We start from the raw sequence: 21,728 nt of genomic DNA on the forward strand, positions 1-21,728 counted from the left end.
GAGGTTCCGTGGCCCCATCCACCAGTGTAGTTAGCCGTCTACACGAGCGACATTTCCCCAGTGTCGTTCCTGGTACCTCAACCCAACCGTCACCCCGAAAAAGATGTCGTGTCTGTAGCAGGAGTGGAATAAGGCGTGACACCCGCTATTTCTGTCCTGACTGTGCTGACCACCCTGCCCTATGCTATGGAGAGTGTTTCCGGAAGTACCACACACAGGTACACCTAGCATAGGGATCACATCTCACCAGGACAGGCACACAGGGCTATTAGGGCCCATTCACTCACAGCTGCTGCAAACCTCTCCTTTCACCTGGGATAAAGTGCATAACGTACTTCGCCACATCTTTGGGCGATTTGCGCTTTGCACATTGTCCCATGGGGAAGGAGAGGTTTGTTCTATAAAGGTAAAAAAAACTAAACAAAAAAAAAAATACCGGTAAGTAAAAAAGTTAAACGTTCAGTTAAAAAAGTTTAAAAAAAGTTTCTATGTTCTGTTCAACAGTTAATAAATTTATTGCGTTGCGACCTGGTTTTTTCTTTTTTTTTTTTTTTTTTTACCTTTCAGGTGGACCAACCGATCGACTAGCTGCAGCACTGATGTGCATTCGGACAGAAGCATTGCGCTGCTGTCAGATTACACGCAAGTCGGTGTATGCGGCGCTGCAAGACGAGATTTCTCCTCTGCAGTAAAAGATACGTTTGCCGAGGCATATGAGCTGAGGAGGTGGTGGTGTTCATATACTTTGGCAAACACTTTGTATATATAAAAAAAAAAAATCCCGGCAATGATTTATTCATCCACATCGATTGATGTGAATGGAGAAATCGGGTTTGCCAGGGCATACGAGCTAAGTGGGTATGGATGTTGGGCGGAGCTCCTATGTCCTGGCAGACGCCTTTCCCCTCCTTTTTCTTTTTTTGGCAGAGATTTTTTCATCCACATTGATCGATGCGAATGAAGAAATCTGTGCCGTTCATTTTTTTCTTCCAGCCCAGCGGCTGAACGGAAAAAAATAATCTCATTACCTGTATGCTCAATATAAGGAGAATAGCAGAAACTCCTAATGCTGGGCATACATGTAATGATTGCGGAGACCCTCAAATGCCAGGGCAGTACAAACACCCCACAAATAACACCATTTTGGAAAGAAGACACCCCAAGGTATTCGCTGAGGGGCATATTGAGTCCATGAAAGATTGAAATTTTTGTCACAAGTTAGCGGAAAGGGAGACTTTGTGAGAAAAAAATTTAAAAAATCAATTTCCGCTAACTTGTGCCCAAATTTTTTTTTTTCTATGAACTCGCCATGCCCCTCATTGAATACCTTGGGGTGTCTTCTTTCCAAAATAGGGTCACATGTGGGGTATTTATACTGCCCTGGCATTTTAGGGGCCCCAAAGCGTGAGAAGAAGTCTGGTATCCAAATGTCTAAAAATGCCCTCCTAAAAGGAATTTGGGCCCCTTTGCCCACCTAGGCTGCAAAAAAGTGTCACACATGTGGTATCTCCGTATTCAGTAGAAGTTGGTGAATGTGTTTTGAGGTGTCATTTTACATATACCCATGCTGGGTGAGATAAATATCTTGGTCAAATGCCAACTTTGTATAAAAAAATGGGAAAAGTTGTCTTTTGCCAAGATATTTCTCTCACCCAGCATGGGTATATGTAAAATGACACCACAAAACACATTCCCCACCTTCTCCTGAGTACGGAGATACCAGATGTGTGACACTTTTTTGCAGCCTAGGTGGGCAAAGGGGCCCATATTCCAAAGAGCACCTTTCGGATTTCACAGGTCATTTACCTACTTACCACACATTAGGGCCCCTGGAAAATGCCAGGGCAGTATAACTACCCCACAAGTGACCCTATTTTGGAAAGAAGACACCCCAAGGTATTTCGTGAGGGGCATGGCGAGTTCCTAGAATTTTTTATTTTTTGTCACAAGTTAGTGGAAAATGATGATTTTTTTTTTTTTTTTTCATACAAAGTCTCATATTCCACTAACTTGTGACAAAAAATAAAAACTTCCATGAACTCGCCATGCCCATCAGCGAATACCTTGGAGTCTCTTCTTTCCAAAATGGGGTCACTTGTGGGGTAGTTATACTGCCCTGGCATTCTAGGGGCCCAAATGTGTGGTAAGGAGTTTGAAATCAAATTCTGTAAAAAATGACGAGTGAAATCCGAAAGGTGCTCTTTGGAATATGGGCCCCATTGCCCACCTAGGCTGCAAAAAAGTGTCACACATCTGGTATCTCCGTATTCAGTAGAAGTTGGGGAATGTGTTTTGGGGTGTCATTTTACATATACCCATGCTGGGTGAGAGAAATATCTTGGCAAAAGACAACTTTTCCCATTTTTTTATACAAAGTTGGCATTTGACCAAGATATTTATCTCACCCAGCATGGGTATATGTAAAAAGACACCCCAAAACACATTCCCCACCTTCTACTGAATACGGAGATACCAGATGTGTGACACTTTTTTGCAGCCTAGGTGGGCAAAGGGGCCTATATTCCAAAGAGCACCTTTCGGATTTCACTCGTCATTTTTTACAGAATTTGATTTCAAACTCCTTACCACACATTTGGGCCCCTAGAATGCCAGGGCAGTATAACTACCCCATAAGTGACCCCATTTTGGAAAGAAGAGACCCCAAGGTATTCGCTGATGGGCATGGCGAGTTCATGGAAGTTTTTATTTTTTGTCACAAGTTAGTGGAATATGAGACTTTGTATGAAAAAAAAAAAAAATCATCATTTTCCACTAACTTGTGACAAAAAAAAAAAATTCTAGGAACTCACTATGCCCCTCACAAAATACCTTGGGGTGTCTTCTTTCCAAAATGGGGTCACTTGTGGGGTAGTTATACTGCCCTGGCATTCTAGGGGCCCAAATGTGTGGTAAGGAGTTTGAAATCAAATTCTGTAAAAAATGACGAGTGAAATCCGAAAGGTGCTCTTTGGAATATGGGCCCCTTTGCCCACCTAGGCTGCAAAAAAGTGTCACACATCTGGTATCTCCGTATTCAGTAGAAGTTGGGGAATGTGTTTTGGGGTGTCATTTTACATATACCCATGCTGGGTGAGAGAAATATCTTGGCAAAAGACAACTTTTCCCATTTTTTTATACAAAGTTGGCATTTGACCAAGATATTTATCTCACCCAGCATGGGTATATGTAAAAAGACACCCCAAAACACATTCCCCAACTTCTACTGAATACGGAGATACCAGATGTGTGACACTTTTTTGCAGCCTAGGTGGGCAAAGGGGCCCATATTCCAAAGAGCACCTTTCGGATTTCACTCGTCATTTTTTACAGAATTTGATTTCAAACTCCTTACCACACATTTGGGCCCCTAGAATGCCAGGGCAGTATAACTACCCCACAAGTGACCCCATTTTGGAAAGAAGAGACCCCAAGGTATTCGCTGATGGGCATAGTGAGTTCATAGAACTTTTTATTTTTTGTCACAAGTTAGTGGAATATGAGACTTTGTAAGAAAAAAAAAAAAAAAATCATCATTTTCCGCTAACTTGTGACAAAAAATAAAAAGTTCTATGAACTCACTATGCCCATCAGCGAATACCTTAGGGTGTGTACTTTCCGAAATGGGGTCATTTGTGGGGTATTTGTACTGTCTGGGCATTGTAGAACCTCAGGAAACATGACAGGTGCTCAGAAAGTCAGAGCTGCTTCAAAAAGCGGAAATTCACATTTTTGTACCATAGTTTGTAAACGCTATAACTTTTACCCAAACCATTTTTTTTTTACCCAAACATTTTTTTTTATCAAAGACATGTAGAACAATAAATTTAGAGCAAAATTTATATATGGATGTAGTTTTTTTTGCTAAATTTTACAACTGAAAGTGAAAAATGTCATTATTTTGCAAAAAAATCGTTAAATTTCGATTAATAACAAAAAAAGTAAAAATGTCAGCAGCAATGAAATACCACCAAATGAAAGCTCTATTAGTGAGAAGAAAAGGAGGTAAAATTCATTTGGGTGGTAAGTTGCATGACCGAGCAATAAACGGTGAAAGTAGTGTAGGTCAGAAGTGTAAAAAGTGGCCTGGTCTTTCAGGGTGTTTAAGCTATGGGGGCTGAAGTGGTTAAAGGGTTTCTGTCACCCCACAAAACTCATTATTTTTTTTTTGGATAGTTACATTCCTTATAGCACGATATAGGAGAATATAATCTTATCACTTACTTTCATGCGGCCGTTTCTTTAGAAAACGAAGTTTTATAATATGTAAATCAGGTCTCTACCAGCAAGTAGGGCGTCTACTTGCTGGTAGCCGCAGCAGAAATCCGCCCCCTCGCCGTGTTGATTGACAGGGCCAGCCGTGATCTCCTCCTCCGGCTGGCCCTGTCAGTATTTCAAAAATTCGCGCGCCTCTGTTCATTCGGCGCAGGCGCTCTAAGATGAGGAGGCTCGTCTCCTCAGAACTCCCTCAGTGCGCCTGCGCCGATGGCATCACTGAAAGAGAAGACGTCATCGGCGCAGGCGCACTGAGGGAGTTCTGAGGAGACGAGCCTCCTCATCTGAGCGCCTGCGCCGAATGACCAGAGGCTCGCGATTTTTGAAATACTGACAGGGCCGGCCGGAGGAGGAGATCCCGGCTGGCCCTGTCAATCAACACGGCGAGGGGGCGGTTTTCTGCTGCGGCTACCAGCAAGTAGACGCCCTACTTGCTGGTAGAGCCCTGATTTACATATTATAAAACTTCGTTTTCTAAAGAAACGGCCGCATGAAAGTAAGTAAGACTATTATATTCTCCTATATCGCGCTATAAGGAATATAACTATCCAAAAAAAAAATAATGACTTTTGTGGGGTGACAGAAGCCCTTTAAGGGGTTAATATTCTGATAATGCAGTTTACAGAAACACCCCATATGTGGTTGTAAATTCCTCTATGGGTACACTGCAGAGCTCAAGTGCCACATGAATGGGGGCATATTTTGCTGGAAGGGTCTTTGGGCGCCATGTTGCATTTGAAGAGACCCTGAGGTACCCCTACAGTGAAAACTCCCAAAAAGTGACAACATTTTTGAAACTACACCGCCCAAGGAGGCACTTCGGCCAAACTGGTATTTCATAAAATTTACAACACTTGGCTGTGAAGATGAAAAATATATATTTTTGTTACAAGAAAATGGTGCACCATTTTGGGGTACATTTGGCTTTCGGAAAAAAAATTGAAATTCTGTCAGTGTTTATAGTTAATGGGTGGTTGGGAAGTGGTTAAAGGAGTTATCCGACCCCTGAAATGTCCCCCCATATGCCTGGGCCCTCGCACACAATGAACGTACCTCTCTCCCCGGCACCAGCGTCGCTTCTGAAGCTCGCACGGCCACCACTGCATTTCTCTGTCGCGCTGATGAAATCATCCGGCCAATAGCAGGCCGTGACGAGGACGAGCCTACCTATCATCGCAAGTGACGTTAGGGAGGCTCGTCCCCGTCACTGCCTGCTATTGGTTGCCCCTCCTGACGCCGGATGTTTTCATCCGCGAGACGGGGAGATGCAGCGGCGGCCGTGCGGGCTTCAGAAGCGACATGGGTGCCAGAGAGCGAGTGAAGTACATTATGTGTGAGGGACCTGGGCATATAGGGGGCATTTCAGGGGTCGGATAACCCCTTTAATATTAAAAAACAAAAATAATTGTTTTATTTTTAAAGATGGCACAAAGCTCAAATTATGATCAAACCATTGGTCAAATAACAGCTGGTGTTAAGCCACGCCCCAAACCACACCCCCAGTAAACGTGGGGGGTATTTTTTGTTGGGAAAGGTGAATAATCAGAGGAGGCCATAGGCACTCCACTGCTGAACAAGCTAGAACGTATGGGCCGCAGGGAGAAACTCTGCCACGTCTGTGCAAGGTAGTCTGAGCCGTGAGGGGGTCCTACCTAACCTCACGTACCAGGTCACGTGACGGCGGCGTTGTTTACACACAATCCTCGTACCATACTGTGCTAAACAGGGAGAGCGGAACCTTTGTGTTCTGCAATGTTGTGCAGGGAAGGGCTAGGTAAACGGACATCGCGGGAGCGGTTGCAAAGAACACTAGGGGGCTGGACGGCATGGAGGAAGCACTGCTGCCGGTCTATATCTACAGCCCTGAATACGTTCAGCTGTGCGACAATGTCAACAGCAAAGTGCCGCGCCGGGTGAGCAGTACTCCGTGGCCCCAGGCAGGGGATGAAGAATGGGGGCCACTGATTGCGATAGGAATCTAGCAGAAGAAGAGTGGTCGCCAGCAGTCAGTGCTGCCCCGCGCTCCCTCTGTATACAGGAGTGCTGCCCCGCGCTCCCTCTGTATGCAGGAGTGCTGCCCCGCGCTCCCTCTGTATGCAGGAGTGCTGCCCCGCGCTCCCTCTGTATGCAGGAGTGCTGCCCCGCGCTCCCTCTGTATGCAGGAGTGCTGCCCCGCGCTCCCTCTGTATGCAGGAGTGCTGCCCCGCGCTCCCTCTGTATGCAGGAGTGCTGCCCCGCGCTCCCTCTGTATGCAGGAGTGCTGCCCCGCGCTCCCTCTGTATGCAGGAGTGCTGCCCCGCGCTCCCTCTGTATGCAGGAGTGCTGCCCCGCGCTCCCTCTGTATGCAGGAGTGCTGCCCCGCGCTCCCTCTGTATGCAGGAGTGCTGCCCCGCGCTCCCTCTGTATGCAGGAGTGCCGCCCCGCGCTCCCTCTGTATGCAGGAGTGCCGCCCCGCGCTCCCTCTGTATGCAGGAGTGCCGCCCCGCGCTCCCTCTGTATGCAGGAGTGCCGCCCCGCGCTCCCTCTGTATGCAGGAGTGCCGCCCCGCGCTCCCTCTGTATGCAGGAGTGCCGCCCCGCGCTCCCTCTGTATGCAGGAGTGCCGCCCCGCGCTCCCTCTGTATGCAGGAGTGCCGCCCCGCGCTCCCTCTGTATGCAGGAGTGCCGCCCCGCGCTCCCTCTGTATGCAGGAGTGCCGCCCCGCGCTCCCTCTGTATGCAGGAGTGCCGCCCCGCGCTCCCTCTGTATGCAGGAGTGCCGCCCCGCGCTCCCTCTGTATGCAGGAGTGCCGCCCCGCGCTCCCTCTGTATGCAGGAGTGCCGCCCCGCGCTCCCTCTGTATGCAGGAGTGCCGCCCCGCGCTCCCTCCCTAATTTAGATAGTAAATTACTGCTAGATCAGTTGGGATTTAACTGCTAGGACCTCCACTATTTGCTATAACTGAGAACCACAAGGCCTTGGCTTGGAGGTCAACTCAAAATATTTGGCACTGATGGAAAAAATGAGTGGTCCGACCCGCAACTCAGTTGTATGAAGCGAAGGACCGCACGTGTCATCTCCTGTCTCTCTTCCTGCTCGCCTCTGCTATATCAACAGCGAGCAGGAAAAGAGACAACGCGTGCTTTCCCTTCATACAGCTGATTGGCTGGGGTGCCAGATGCCACCAATCTGATATTGATGACCTATCCTGAGGATAAGTCATCAATATTAAAAGCCTGGAAAACCCCTTTAAGAAAATTGCTTTGCGGTTGGTCCACATGGTCCATAGACACAGTGGTCAGGAGTAGTGTTGAGCCAACTTTGTGTTTCAAGTTCAGCGTACAAGGTTCGGGTTATCTAAGAATTCGGTAATGGATTCCGCTACCACGGACCATAACTTATATGGTCCGTGATTACAGAATCCATAATAGAATTTTTAGATAACGCGAACCTTGTACGCCGAACTTGGAACACAAAGTTGGCTCATCCCTAGTAATGAGGAGACACTATTGTTTTCTATAGGAGAGTTTTCTAGGCGTGCATGTAAAACGGTATCCACATACCATGGATCTGTGATGTACGGGCACGTACCATGTGCAACAGTATCCACATATCAGGGATCTGTGATGTACGGGCACGTACCATGTACAACGGTATCCACATATGGATCTGTGAAGTACGGACACGTACCATGTACAACGGTATCCACATACCATGGATCTGTGATGTACGGGCACGTACCATGTACAACGGTATCCACATACCATGGATCTGTGATGTACGGACACGTACCATGTACAACGGTATCCACATACCATGGATCTGTGATGTACGGACACGTACCATGTACAACGGTATCCACATACCATGGATCTGTGATGTACGGGCATGTACCATGTACAACGGTATCCACATACCATGGATCTGTGATGTACGGACATGTACCATGTACAACGGTATCCACATACCATAGATCTGTGATGTACGGGCACGTACCATGTACAACGGTATCCACATACCATGGATCTGTGATGTACGGGCACGTACCATGTACAACGGTATCCACATACCATGGATCTGTGATGTACGGGCACGTACCATGTACAACGGTATCCACATACCATGGATCTGTGATGTACGGGCATGTACCATGTACAACGGTATCCACATACCATGGATCTGTGATGTACGGACATGTACCATGTACAACGGTATCCACATACCATGGATCTGTGATGTACGGGCACGTACCATGTACAACGGTATCCACATACCATGGATCTGTGATGTACGGGCACGTACCATGTACAACGGTATCCACATACCATGGATCTGTGATGTACGGGCACGTACCATGTACAACGGTATCCACATACCATGGATCTGTGATGTACGGACACGTACCATGTACAACGGTATCCACATACCATGGATCTGTGATGTACGGGCACGTACCATGTACAACGGTATCCACATACCATAGATCTGTGATGTACGGGCACGTACCATGTACAACGGTATCCACATACCATGGATCTGTGATGTACGGGCACGTACCATGTACAACGGTATCCACATACCATGGATCTGTGATGTACGGACACGTACCATGTACAACGGTATCCACATACCATGGATCTGTGGGGGCATGACAAGTCCTCTTTAAAGGGGTTCTCCAGGAATACTGAGCTTTTAGCATTTGTGCCGGATCAGATGCGAATGTACCCTAAGTTTGAATCTTTATTTACGGAGGCAGACTGCATGCACTTGGTAAAAACTCAGAGAACCCCTTTAAGACTGGCGTTTTGTTCTTAGGTATTCCAGGCGCACCTCTTTGATATGTTTTTTCTGGCAGGAAAGCCATACATTTTAATGCATTTAGGCTAGACGTCTTCATTGATCCGTACAGTACATGATGGATGTGACTTGCTGTAATAATTAGTGTCTGGTCATTTTTAGGCCAGCATGGTGCACTCCTTGATAGAAGCCTATGGACTGCTCAGGGAAATGAGGTGAGATGTGTGTCATGTCAGTGTGACTTCTGTATGTACAGTAAAGGTGACCATACATGTCCGTATTTAACCACCTCTATACCAGTGTACAACTGTATATGTCAGCGGTAGGGTCTTTAGAAATGTCGCCCCCCAGTCCATTTACACAGAAGATACCCAGTGCTGATGTCTGTGATTGGTGATAACGTTGATTGCAGACATTTAACCCCTCAGATACCATGGTCAAATGTGACCACCATGGTATCTGACAGGCAAAATACTCAGAAGCACGCTCTTCCTGGGTAGGGATGCCTTCCACCTGCTGAGTTGGGGAAAGGCATTCCTGAGCAGTAATAGGCCAGAGCCTTATACAGTGCTCCTAGGCCTATTAGGGTCCATTCACACGTCCGTAATTTGGGTCCGCATTCATTCCGCAATTTGCGGACCTATTCACTTTCAATGGGGCTGGAACGGACGCAAATCCACATTTCCTGGATCCGCATTTTCGGGATCGGGATCCGTTTTTTCGGGATCCGCAATTTCGTTCTTGGAAAAAATAGAACATGTCCTATTCTTGTCCGCAATTGCGGACCAGAAAAGGCATTTTCTATTAGTGTCTGTGATGTGCGGATCCGCAAATTGCGGATCGCACATTGCAGGTATCCGTGTTTTGCGGATCCGCAAAACACTTACGGACGTGTGAATGGACCCTAACTGGTATATTTCAATGCAGGCCTGCACGTGGCAGCACTGCATTGGAACATACTGATTTTTGTATTCCGTAATGGATAAAATTCCATTAAAGGGCTTCTGTCAGCCCACTAAACCGTTTTTTTTTTTTGTTTTTGTTTACTAATAATCCCCACACTGCGAGCTCTGCATACATAAGTTAAATAATCATTTTGGTTCAGTAGAATTTGATAAAAAGCTATTTTTAAAATATGCAAATTACCTTGCTACCAGCAAGTAGGACGGCTACTTGCTGGTAGCAGCCGCATCCTCCGATCCTAATGACGCCCGCTCCGCATTGTGATTGACAGGGCCAGGGAACGGAATCGTTCTCTGCTGGCCCTGCCTGTTAGCATTTAAAATCTGGCGCCTGCGCCGCGGCCGTACGTATCTTCAATCTGCGCAGGCGCACAGAGCCGCTCGCTCCTCAATGCGCCTGCTCCGGGTGTAGATGTGACGTCATCGGCGCAGGCGCATTGAGGATGGAGCGGCCGAGCGAGTGGCCGCCTCACAGTGCGCCTGCGCAGATTGAAGATAGGTGCGGCGCAGGCGCCAGATTTTGAATGCTAACAGGCAGGGCCAGCAGAGAACGATTCCGTTCCCTGGCCCTGTCAATCACAATGCGGAGGGGGCGTCATTAGGATCGGAGGATGCGGCTGCTACCAGCAAGTAGCCGCCCTACTTGCTGGTAGCAAGGTAATTTACATATTTTAAAAATAGCTTTTTATCAAATTCTACTGAACCAAAATGATTATTTAACTTAGGGCTCTTTCACACTTGCGTAATTGTCTTCCGGCATAGAGTTCCGTCGTCGGGGCTCTATGCCGGAAGAATACTGATCAGGATTATCCTAATGCATTCTGAATGGAGAGTAATCCGTTCAGGATGCATCAGGATGTCTTCAGTTCCGGTACGGAACGTTTTTTGGCCGGAGAAAATACCGCAGCATGCTGCGCTTTTTGCTCCGGCCAAAAATCCTGAAGACTTGCCGCAAGGCCGGATCCGGGATCAATGCCCATTGAAAGGCATTGATCCGGATCCGGCCTTAAGCTAAACGTCGTTTCGGCGCATTGCCGGACCCGACGTTTAGCTTTTTCTGAATAGTTACCATGGCTGCCGGGACGCTAAAGTCCTGACAGCCATGGTAAGTGTAGCGGGGAGCGGGGGAGCAGTGTACTTACCGTCCGTGCGGCTCCCCGGGCGCTCCAGAGTGACGTCAGGGCGCCCCAAGCGCATGGATCACGTGATCACATGGATCACGTCATCCATGCGCATGGGGCGCTCTGACGTCATTCTGGAGCGCCCCCGGGAGCCGCACGGACTGTAAGTATACCGCTCCCCCGCTCCCCGCTCCTACTATGGCAACCAGGACTTTAATAGCGTCCTGGGTGCCATAGTAACACTGAAAGCATTTGGAAGACGGTTCCGTCTTCAAATGCTTTCAGTACACTTGCGTTGTTACGGATCCGGCAGGCACCTCCGGCAACGGAAGTGCATGCCGGATCCCAACAACGCAAGTGTGAAAGAGGCCTTATGTATGCAGAGCTCGCAGTGTGGGGATTATTAGTAAACAAAAACAAAACAAAAAAACAGTTTAGTGGGCTGACAGAAGCCCTTTAATGAGTACAAATGGCAATCTGATGATTGCATGTTGGGGTCCTCTTGGGGGCTTAAAAAAAAGTTAAAAAAATTCTAATTACCCACTTTCCCTAAAATTAAAATAAAAGTAAACATAAAAAATCATAGGCATCGAAGGCTGAAAATGTCCGTACTATTAAAATATGAAAATATTTATCCCATATGGTGAATGGTGTAATGGAAAAAAATGACAATGGATGACTTGCTGTTTTTTGTTGCTTCACCTCCCCAAACAATGTAATAAAAAGTGATTAAAAGTCATATGTAAAATGGTATCAACAGGGGCGGATTGTCCCATAGACCTTACAGGGAAATTTCCCGGGGGGCCGATACCTAGGGCCACTCGATGCCGCCAGCTGGGTACATAATGATCTGATTCTCTCCTATGCACCTGGCCAGCAGCTGTAGGTACCCTCCTGAACATCTTCAGGGCAGCAGAACAGTACAATACTGTGGCAGTATTTTGTGCTGCATTGTGGTATTTGGTTCAGCTGGGGCGGTATATTGCCCTGCACTATGATATTGCTGGTTCCCAATCCACCCCTGGGTATCCATAAATACTACAGATTGTCCCACAAAAAATGAGACCTCATCACCAGAATAGGGTAATGAAAAGAAAAAGTTAATTTTTTTCCAGTTTTTTTTTTTTTTTGTATTAAAACACAAGAAAAACGATATAAATGACGTATTGTTATAATTGTACTGATCCAGAGAATGAAGGATGTGGATTTTGCTGCATTGTGAATGCTGTAAAAATAATACCCATAATTTTCCCATTTCCACCACATTTGGAATGTTTTTTTCCAGCTTCCCACTGCATCATGTACAAAATTAAATGGCGCCATTATAAAGTACAACTTGTCCAGCAAGACACAAGAAGCCCTCCTGTGGCTATGTACACGTAAAAATAAAAAAGTTATGACTCAGGAAAGACAGGGAGTGAAAAAAGTAAATGCAAAAATGGAAAATTGCCCGGTAATCAAGCGATGAAGCCAATTGACCAGTAATATTTTGTAAGAACACAAGTCCTGTGACGAGGTCCAGCACAGAGCTGCCGTAGATTTCAGTCATTATTCACTCCAGCTTCTGGCAGAGATAATAAATATACCGCCTCGTCCTCTTTTGGAAACTGGCAAGGGTGGGGTTAAAATTAGGGGACATTTGCAACTTTTTATTGCTAGAAAACTGGTCTAAGGGAACGGTAAACTCCCCCCTAAGATACTTGGACCTGTTTTGATCCCTTCAGGAAATGGAATCCATCACTGTGTTGCCAGATGGTTATTATAGCTGTATTTCTCATTGGTGCCATTTTGATTCTCTTATTCAATTTTTTTAGACATGTGCGATGGACAAGATGTCCCTTTTTGTATTTTATTATTTTTTTCTCCATCATGTTTACTGTGCAGGATAAATAATTTTTTTATAATAGTGAGGCGGACCAGCAATACGGCTTCGGAACGGATAACCTTTTCTGATATGCATATTGGAGAAATATTGCTGCACAGCCACTTGCCGGAGGGCGGCTATGATTGATAGCTGCCCTCTAGCATTAATGGCCAGAAACCGAGACAATTTTGATACCGTCCATTTAACCTTTTCTGCACCAGTGCAGCTTGCGTTGCTGACGAAGGGAAGGGACTCACTGCCAGCACCAGCATTATGATTGTTGTCCAGCACAAGCTCCTGTTGGGTTGTACTTTAGGTATGCTTTAACACACCTGTCCATTTTATGTGCACAGACTGTAGTGGATTGTTATAAATATAGATTTTTTTTTTTACTATTAACCCCTTCCTGCAAATGGACAGCAGGCACCTTGCTGAGATGGGTGCAGGCACAGATCTGTCCTTTCACACCTTAGATGCTGTGGTCAGAGCAACAGCGGCATCTAAGGATTTTTCAGAGGGAGGGAGCTCTCCCTCCTCCATCCAGCCTCCACAACATGATCACAAGGTGCTATCGCAGCTAAAGGCCTTCAAAGTCCTCCCAGCCTGCCATGTACTGAAGCCTGTCTAATGAGTCCAACTGTCAGTGTAAAACTAAGTACAATACACTGCAAAAGACTCTTGCAGTCTCTCTCCCTCCCTCCCCCCTCCTCCTGCTGTAAGATCTCGCGCATACAGGGGTTGAGCGAAGTGCCGGCGCATGCGCACTTCGCTGTAAGAAGCCAAATGGAGAAGTCAGCACGGGCGCATCAGGCAGAGCCTGAGATCTTACAGCAGAAGGAGGGGGGAGGGAGGGAGAGCGAGAGGCGGCACAGAGGATTAGGAGGCGGCGCAGAAGTCTGGAAAGGCGGCGCTGGGCACGAACGCCGGCGGGTGCGGCCGGCACCTTGCATCCATTAACATCCCCCTGGGCACCTTATTTGTTTGACTGACAGGTTAGTAATAGCTGTTTTTTAGCTAAATAAGCCCACAGATGACATTTATAAGCCCACATTAGGAATCGTGAAGACGCCCTGAACATCAGCATATGTTTAGCTGACAGGGGTGAAACCTGGTGACAGAATCCCTTTAACTCCCAAAAAAAGGTATAAAAATTGTATTTCAAAATAGTACCAATAAAAACTACAGCTTGTCCTGCAAAAAATTAGCCTTCACTAAGCTCAGTTAACAAAATAATGAAAAAAAGTTAAGGCTCTTAAAAACTATCTCAGCATATTCTGTTAGAAAATCCAAATGCCGCTCCTCACTTCTGAACACTGCGGTATGCCTATACAGCAGTTTACAACCACATATGGGATGTTGCCGTTTTCATGAGCCAAAGCATAGCAAATTCTGGAGTGCTTTTTCTATTAACACCAAAAAAAGCCATGCAATATGTAAATAGTTTAATTTTTTTTCTTTATTAAATCCAATACAATAAAAATAAATATCATAAAGTGATTGCATCAAAGCGGTTAAAAAAGGATCCTATGTAGCAGCACGTAGTAGGTTACACCCACTAATAGTGGTCCGCAAATACCAGAAATATAGCAACAAGTTCAGATACCTGGGGCCCATAGACCACTGTGCAAAAAAGCAAAGATGAGGCAAAATCACATCAATGACTAAGGTCAGTGTGAAAAACTTTGAAGAGGGAGCCAGAAAAAGTTCCCGACAATCCTAAAAATCCATCAGACTCACTCTATAATGCCTTATGCACAGGGGTATGGGAACCCATGTAGATGTATGTACAGCAGTGTGCCACCATATCAAACAGGAATGCAAATACTGAATACTGTATAACAAACTGCAAGTGGAACAAGTATAACATTAGAAACATGGTACAGACCGAAGACTCCCCAGCGGCTTCTTCCAGGGGGCGTGCTTTTTCTACTGTTACCTCTTGGTAAAAATGAAAAATTTGGGGCTAAAACAACATTTTACTGAAAAAAAATACATTTTTGATTTGCAAAGCTAAGTGTTTCACTTGGAGATGTAGTTTCCAAAATGGGGTCAGTTTTTTTTTTTTTTTTTCTAGGGGTACCTTGTGGTCTCTTCAGGTAATAATCTCTCTCTCTCTCTCTCTGTGTATGTGTGTGTGTGTGTGTGTGTATATATATATAGCCATCTTTTCATTTTATATACACTGCTCAAAAAAATAAAGGGAACACAAAAATAACACATCCTAGATCAGAATTAATTAAATATTCTTCTGAAATACTTTGTTCTTTACATAGTTGAATGTGCTGACAACAAAATCACACAAAAATGGAAATCAAATTTTTCAACCCATGGAGGTCTGGATTTGGAGTCACACTCAAAATTAAAGTGGAAAAACACACTACAGGCTGATCCAACTTTGATCTAATGTCCTTAAAACAAGTCAAAATGAGGCTCAGTAGTGTGTGTGGCCTCCACGTGCCTGTATGACCTCCCTACAACGCCTGTGCATGCTCCTGATGAGGTGGCGGACGGTCTCCTGAGGGATCTCCTCCCAGAACTGGACTAAAGCATCTGCCAACTCCTGGACAGTCTGTGGTGCAACGTGACGTTGGTGGATAGAGCGAGACATGATGTCCCAGATGTGCTCAATTGGATTCAGGTCTGGGGAACGGGCGGGCCAGTCCATAGCATCAATGCCTTCATCTTTCAGGAACTGCTGATACACTCCAGCCACATGAGGTCTAGCATTGTCTTGCATTAGGAGGAACCCAGGGCCAACCGCACCAGCATATGGTCTCACAAGGGGTCTGAGGATCTCATCTCGGTACCTAATGGCAGTCAGGCTACCTCTGGCGAGCACATGGAGGGCTGTGCGGCCCTCCAAAGAAATTCCACCCCACACCATTACTGACCCAATGCCAAACCGGTCATGCTGGAGGATGTTGCAGGCAGCAGAACGTTCTCCACGGCGTCTCCAGACTCTGTCACGTCTGTCACATGTGCTCAGTGTGAACCTGCTTTCATCTGTGAAGAGCACAGGGCGCCAGTGGCGAATTTGCCAATCTTGGTGTTCTCTGGCAAATGCCAAACGTCCTGCACGGTGTTGGGCTGTAAGCACAACCCCCACCTGTGGACGTCGGGCCCTCATATCACCCTCATGGAGTCTGTTTCTGACCATTTGAGCAGACACATGCACATTTGTGGCCTGCTGGAGGTCATTTTGCAGGGCTCTGGCAGTGCTCCTCCTGTTCCTCCTTGCACAAAGGCGGAGGTAGCGGTCCTGCTGCTGTGTTGTTGCCCTCCTACGGCCTCCTCCACGTCTCCTGATGTACTGGCCTGTCTCCTGGTAGCGCCTCCATGCTCTGGACACTACGCTGACAGACACAGCAAACCTTCTTGCCACAGCTCACATTGATGTGCCATCCTGGATAAGCTGCACTACCTGAGCCACTTGTGTGGGTTGTGGACTACGTCTCATGCTACCACTAGAGTGAAAGCACCGCCAGCATTCAAAAGTGACAAACATCAGCCAGAAAGCATAGGAACTGAGAAGGGGTCTGTGGTCACCACCTGCAGAACCACTCCTTTATTGGGGGTGTCTTGCTAATTGCCTATCATTTCCACCTGTTGTCTATCCCATTTGCACAACAGCATGTGAAATTGATTGTCACTCAGTGTTGCTTCCTAAGTGGACAGTTTGATTTCACAGAAGTGTGATTGACTTGGAGTTACATTGTGTTGTTTAAGTGTTCCCTTTATTTTTTTGAGCAGTAAAAATATATATACATTAGGGCTGCACGATATATCGCAAAAATAATCAAATCTCGATAATCGGCAAATGCGATTATTAATGCTGCGATTATATATGAAGGGGCCCCTATTGATAAAATGGCACTGCAGCGAGCGAGGCGGCCAGCCGGCCGGCGAGTGACTGACGTCACTTAGTCACGCTCCTGCTTCCTGAATTAAGTGAGAGGAGCGTAACAGTGACGTCGGTCACGTGCCGGCCGGCTCGCTCGCTGCCGCTCTCTGCAGTGTGACTGCATTCATAGTGAAAGTACAGAGGCTGGCCATTTTATGAATAGGAGAGTTATGTGCGCAGTTTAGGACACATGAGGGGACACATAGGGCCATGAGGGGGACCAGCATAAGATGCTATATGTGTATTTTATGCTGGCCCCCCTCATGGCCCTATGTGTCATAGCACACATCCCCTATAACAGTGCCATCCACAGGTCCCCCATAAGTGTCCCCTGCAGATCCCCCATAACAGTGTCCTCCACAGATCCCCCATAACAGTGTCCTCCACAGATCCCCCATAACAGTGTCCTCCACAGATCCCCCATAACAGTGTCCTCCACAGATCCCCCATAACAGTGTCCTCCACAGATCCCCCATAACAGCGTCCTCCACAGATCCCCCATAACAGCGTCCTCCACAGATCCCCCATAACAGTGTCCTCCACAGATCCCCCACATAAGTGTCCTCCACAGATCCCCCACATAACAGCGTCCTCCACAGATCCCCCACATAACAGCGTCCTCCACAGATCCCCCACATAACAGCGTCCTCCACAGATCCCCCACATAACAGCGTCCTCCACAGATCCCCCACATAACAGCGCCATCCACAGATCCCCCACATAACAGCGTCCTCCACAGATCCCCCACATAACAGCGTCCTCCACAGATCCCCCACATAACAGTGTCCTCCACAGATCAGGTAAAGGTCCTGCCAGTCTCAGAAATTATTGTATACAAACCCTTTTAAAGAGTTAATTTTTTTAAGGGGGTTTCAAACCAATATTCTTCTATATGTGACACAGAATGGGTTAAAATAAACTCTCCCCACTGCACTCCTTAAAAGGCCACTTGAGAGGCGCCACTGCAATCAGTGACCACATTAGCAGGCATCTACACAGAGCGCTCTCCTTACATCCCTATCTACACAGAGCGCTCTCCTTACATCCTCATCTACACAGAGCGCTCTCCTTACATCCTTATCTACACAGAGCGCTCTCCTTACATCCTCAACTACACAGAGCGCTCTCCTTACATCCTCAACTACACAGAGCGCTCTCCTTACATCCTTATCTACACAGAGCGCTCTCCTTACATCCTCAACTACACAGAGCGCTCTCCTTACATCCTTATCTACACAGAGCGCTCTCCTTACATCCTCAACTACACAGAGCGCTCTCCTTACATCCTTATCTACACAGAGCGCTCTCCTTACATCCTTATCTACACAGAGCGCTCTCCTTACATCCTTATCTACACAGAGCGCTCTCCTTACATCCTTATCTACACAGAGCGCTCTCCTTACATCCTCATCTACACAGAGCGCTCTCCTTACATCCCTATCTACACAGAGCGCTCTCCTTACATCCCTATCTACACAGAGCGCTCTCCTTACATCCCTATCTACACAGAGCGCTCTCCTTACATCCTTATCTACACAGAGCGCTCTCCTTACATCCTTATCTACACAGAGCGCTCTCCTTACATCCTTATCTACACAGAGCGCTCTCCTTACATCCTTATCTACACAGAGCGCTCTCCTTACATCCTTATCTACACAGAGCGCTCTCCTTACATCCTTATCTACACAGAGCGCTCTCCTTACATCCTTATCTACACAGAGCGCTCTCCTTACATCCTTATCTACACAGAGCGCTCTCCTTACATCCTTATCTACACAGAGCGCTCTCCTTACATCCTTATCTACACAGAGCGCTCTCCTTACATCCTTATCTACACAGAGCGCTCTCCTTACATCCTTATCTACACAGAGCGCTCTCCTTACATCCTTATCTACACAGAGCGCTCTCCTTACATCCTTATCTACACAGAGCGCTCTCCTTACATCCTCATCTACACAGAGCGCTCTCCTTACATCCTCATCTACACAGAGCGCTCTCCTTACATCCTCATCTACACAGACCTCTTTCCATGAATCACCCTCTATACAGACCCCTCTCTATCCAACCCCCCTCTACAGAGACCACTGTTGTCCATCCCTCTCTACACAGACCGCTCTCTGTGCATCCCCCCTCTACACAGACCGCTCTCTGTGCATCCCCCCTCTACACAGACCGCTCTCTGTGCATCCCCCCTCTACACAGACCGCTCTCTGTGCATCCCCCCTCTACACAGACCGCTCTCTGTGCATCCCCCCTCTACAAAGACCACTCTCTATGCATCCCCCTCTCTACACTGACCGCTCTCTATACATCCCCCCCCCTCTACACTGACCGCTCTCTATACATCCCCCCTCTACACAGACCGCTCTCCGTGCATCCCCCTTCTACACAGACCGCTCTCCATACATCCCCATCTCTTCACAGACCGTTCTCCGTGCACCACCCCTCACAATCTGCTTCCTGGGATATTTTAACCCTGGGCCAGTTTTCATTTTCCTGCCCGGGCCAGTTTTCATTTTCCTGCCCGGGCCAGTTTTCATTTTCCTGCCCGGGCCAGTTTTCATTTTCCTGCCCAGGCCATTTTTTTGGAAATCTGACATGTCATTTTATGTGGTAATAACTTTAAAACGCTTTTACTTATACAGGCCAATCTGAGCTTGTTTTTTGTCACATATTGTACTTAATGACAGTAGTAAAAATGAGTCAAAATATTTATTTTTTATTTATAAAAGAATACCAAATTTACCCAAAATTTTGAAAAATTTGTTACCGTATTTTTAGCTTTATAACACGCACTTTTCCCCCCTCAAAAGTGGGGGGACAATGCAGTGCGTCTTATAAAGCGAATGGTGTGCTGACACTGATACATCGCCGGCCGCTATGCTGCACAGCGTGGCCTGCGATGTATCAGCGGGGAGGGAGGAGGGGCTGGAGGACGGCAGTTGCACTTGCGGCGGGGCCCGGTGCAGTCACTACTCTTACACTGGGCCCTGCTCACAGCAGTCTTCATATCTAAACTGTAGTCATGTACTCCTTAACCTCTTGGTTATTTTTGTTAAAGAAGCGCAATCCTCTGTAGTAGTACTCACTCAATCAAACTACCATAGCAGGCCGGCAGCATAATGTCACTCACTCCGTCTCACGCCTGCTCCGCCTGCTTCATTAATAAAGGGGGAGGAGCAGAGGCGTGACGGAGTGAGTGACGTTACGCGGCCGGCTGGCCTGCCTGCTACGGTAGTGTGAGTGAGTACTACTACAGAGGATTGTGCTTTAGTGAAACTGCATGCAGCTGAGATGCAGCTTTTGGTGTATCATGCTGTAGGGACTGCACAGTGTCCTGCTCAGACTGCCCAAAGAGCCCGCTATCTACCTTGCCCAGCTGCAATTTTTTGACTGCAGTGACAGTCACAGAAATTAAATGCACATGGCGGGAGCAGAATGAGGAGCTCCTGATCCTCATACGGTATAATGTGCAGGTGGCAAGAGGATAAGGATTACATGACTACAGTTTAGATATGCAGACTGCTGTGAGCGAGGCACTGCTGTGAGTGTGGAGGGTCACTATTTACACAGGGACACTGTTATGGGGGGGAATCTGTGGATGACACATGTATAGCATAAGATGCTATATATGTGTCATCCACAGATGCCCCCATAACAGTGCGTCATCCACAGATGCCCCCATAACAGTGCGTCATCCACAGATGCCCCCATAACAGTGTCATCCACAGACCACCATTAGTTTAAAACCCACCAAAAGCACACCTTTTGGTTCAAAATATTTTTTTTCTAATTTTCCTCCTCAAAAACCTAGGTGCGTCTTATAAAGCGAAAAATACGGTATTACTCTACATTCCCCATATGTCTACTTCATGTTTGGATCATTTTGAAAATGACGTTAGAAGGCTTAGAAGTTTAGAAGCAAATCTTACAATTTTTAAGAACATTTCCAAAACCAAATTTTTTCAGGACCAGCTCAGTTATGAAGTCACTTTCTGGGGCTTACATATTAGAAACCACCCATAAATCACCCCATTTTAGAAACTACACCCCTCAAGCTATTCAAAATTGAGTTTACAAACTTTGTTAACCCTTTAGGTGCCCCACGAGAATTAAATGAAAATGGGAATGAAATTTCAAAATTTCACTTTTTTTAGCAGATTTTAAATTTTAATCTTTAATTTTTACTGCAACACATCAAGGGTTAACAGCCAAACAAAACTCAAAATCTATTACCTTGAATCTGGAGTTTACAGAAACACCCCATGTGTGCTCAAAAACTGATGTATGGGCGCACAGCAGGCTTCAGAGTGGAAGGAGCACCATATGGCTTTAGGAGAGCGGATTTAGCTGGAATGGTAATTGGGAGCTATGTCGCATATGAAGACACCCTGAGGTAGCCCTACAGTGGAAACCCCCAAAAAGTGACCCCATTCCGTAAACTATACCCCTCAAGAAATATTTCAAGGTGTGTAGTGAGCACTTTGACCCATCAGGCGTTTCACAGAATTAGGAAACGCTTGGCTGTGAAAATGAAAAACAATTTTTTTTCCCCCGCAAAAAGTTTTTACACCCACATTTTTCATTTTCACAAGGGGTAACAGGACAAAATGCACCCCACATTTTGTTACCCATTGCCCCCCGAATACGCCAACACCACATATGTGCTCAAAAAATGATGTATGGGCGCACAGCAGGGCTCTAGGGTCAAACAGCTAAATATGGAATTTGCTGACCTGAATTGGCAGACATTGATTTTAGGTGCCATGTCGCATCTAAAAGATTCCTGAGGTCCCCAGAAATTAAATACCTCAACAAGTGACCCCATTTTGGA

The 21,728-nt window shown here is 46.6% G+C and overlaps 1 protein-coding gene across 3 annotated transcripts in view; it reads left to right on the top strand.

The window, feature by feature from the left end:
* Nucleotides 1-6,032: 6,032 nt before the first annotated feature.
* Nucleotides 6,033-21,728, top strand: part of HDAC8 (histone deacetylase 8) — a 92,738-nt gene continuing 77,042 nt past the window's right edge. For all 3 annotated transcript variants that reach the window (XR_005773928.1, XM_040405597.1, XM_040405598.1), the window contains exons 1-2: nucleotides 6,033-6,185; nucleotides 9,209-9,261. Coding sequence is in view for 2 of the 3 variants with exons in the window: in XM_040405597.1 (XP_040261531.1) it covers nucleotides 6,099-6,185; nucleotides 9,209-9,261 (140 nt within the window). In the remaining variant the exon portion in view is untranslated. The remainder of the gene's footprint in view (nucleotides 6,186-9,208; nucleotides 9,262-21,728) is intronic.

This window comes from Bufo bufo, chromosome 8, assembly GCF_905171765.1.
Source record: "Bufo bufo chromosome 8, aBufBuf1.1, whole genome shotgun sequence".
Classification (NCBI taxonomy): Eukaryota; Metazoa; Chordata; class Amphibia; order Anura; family Bufonidae; genus Bufo; species Bufo bufo.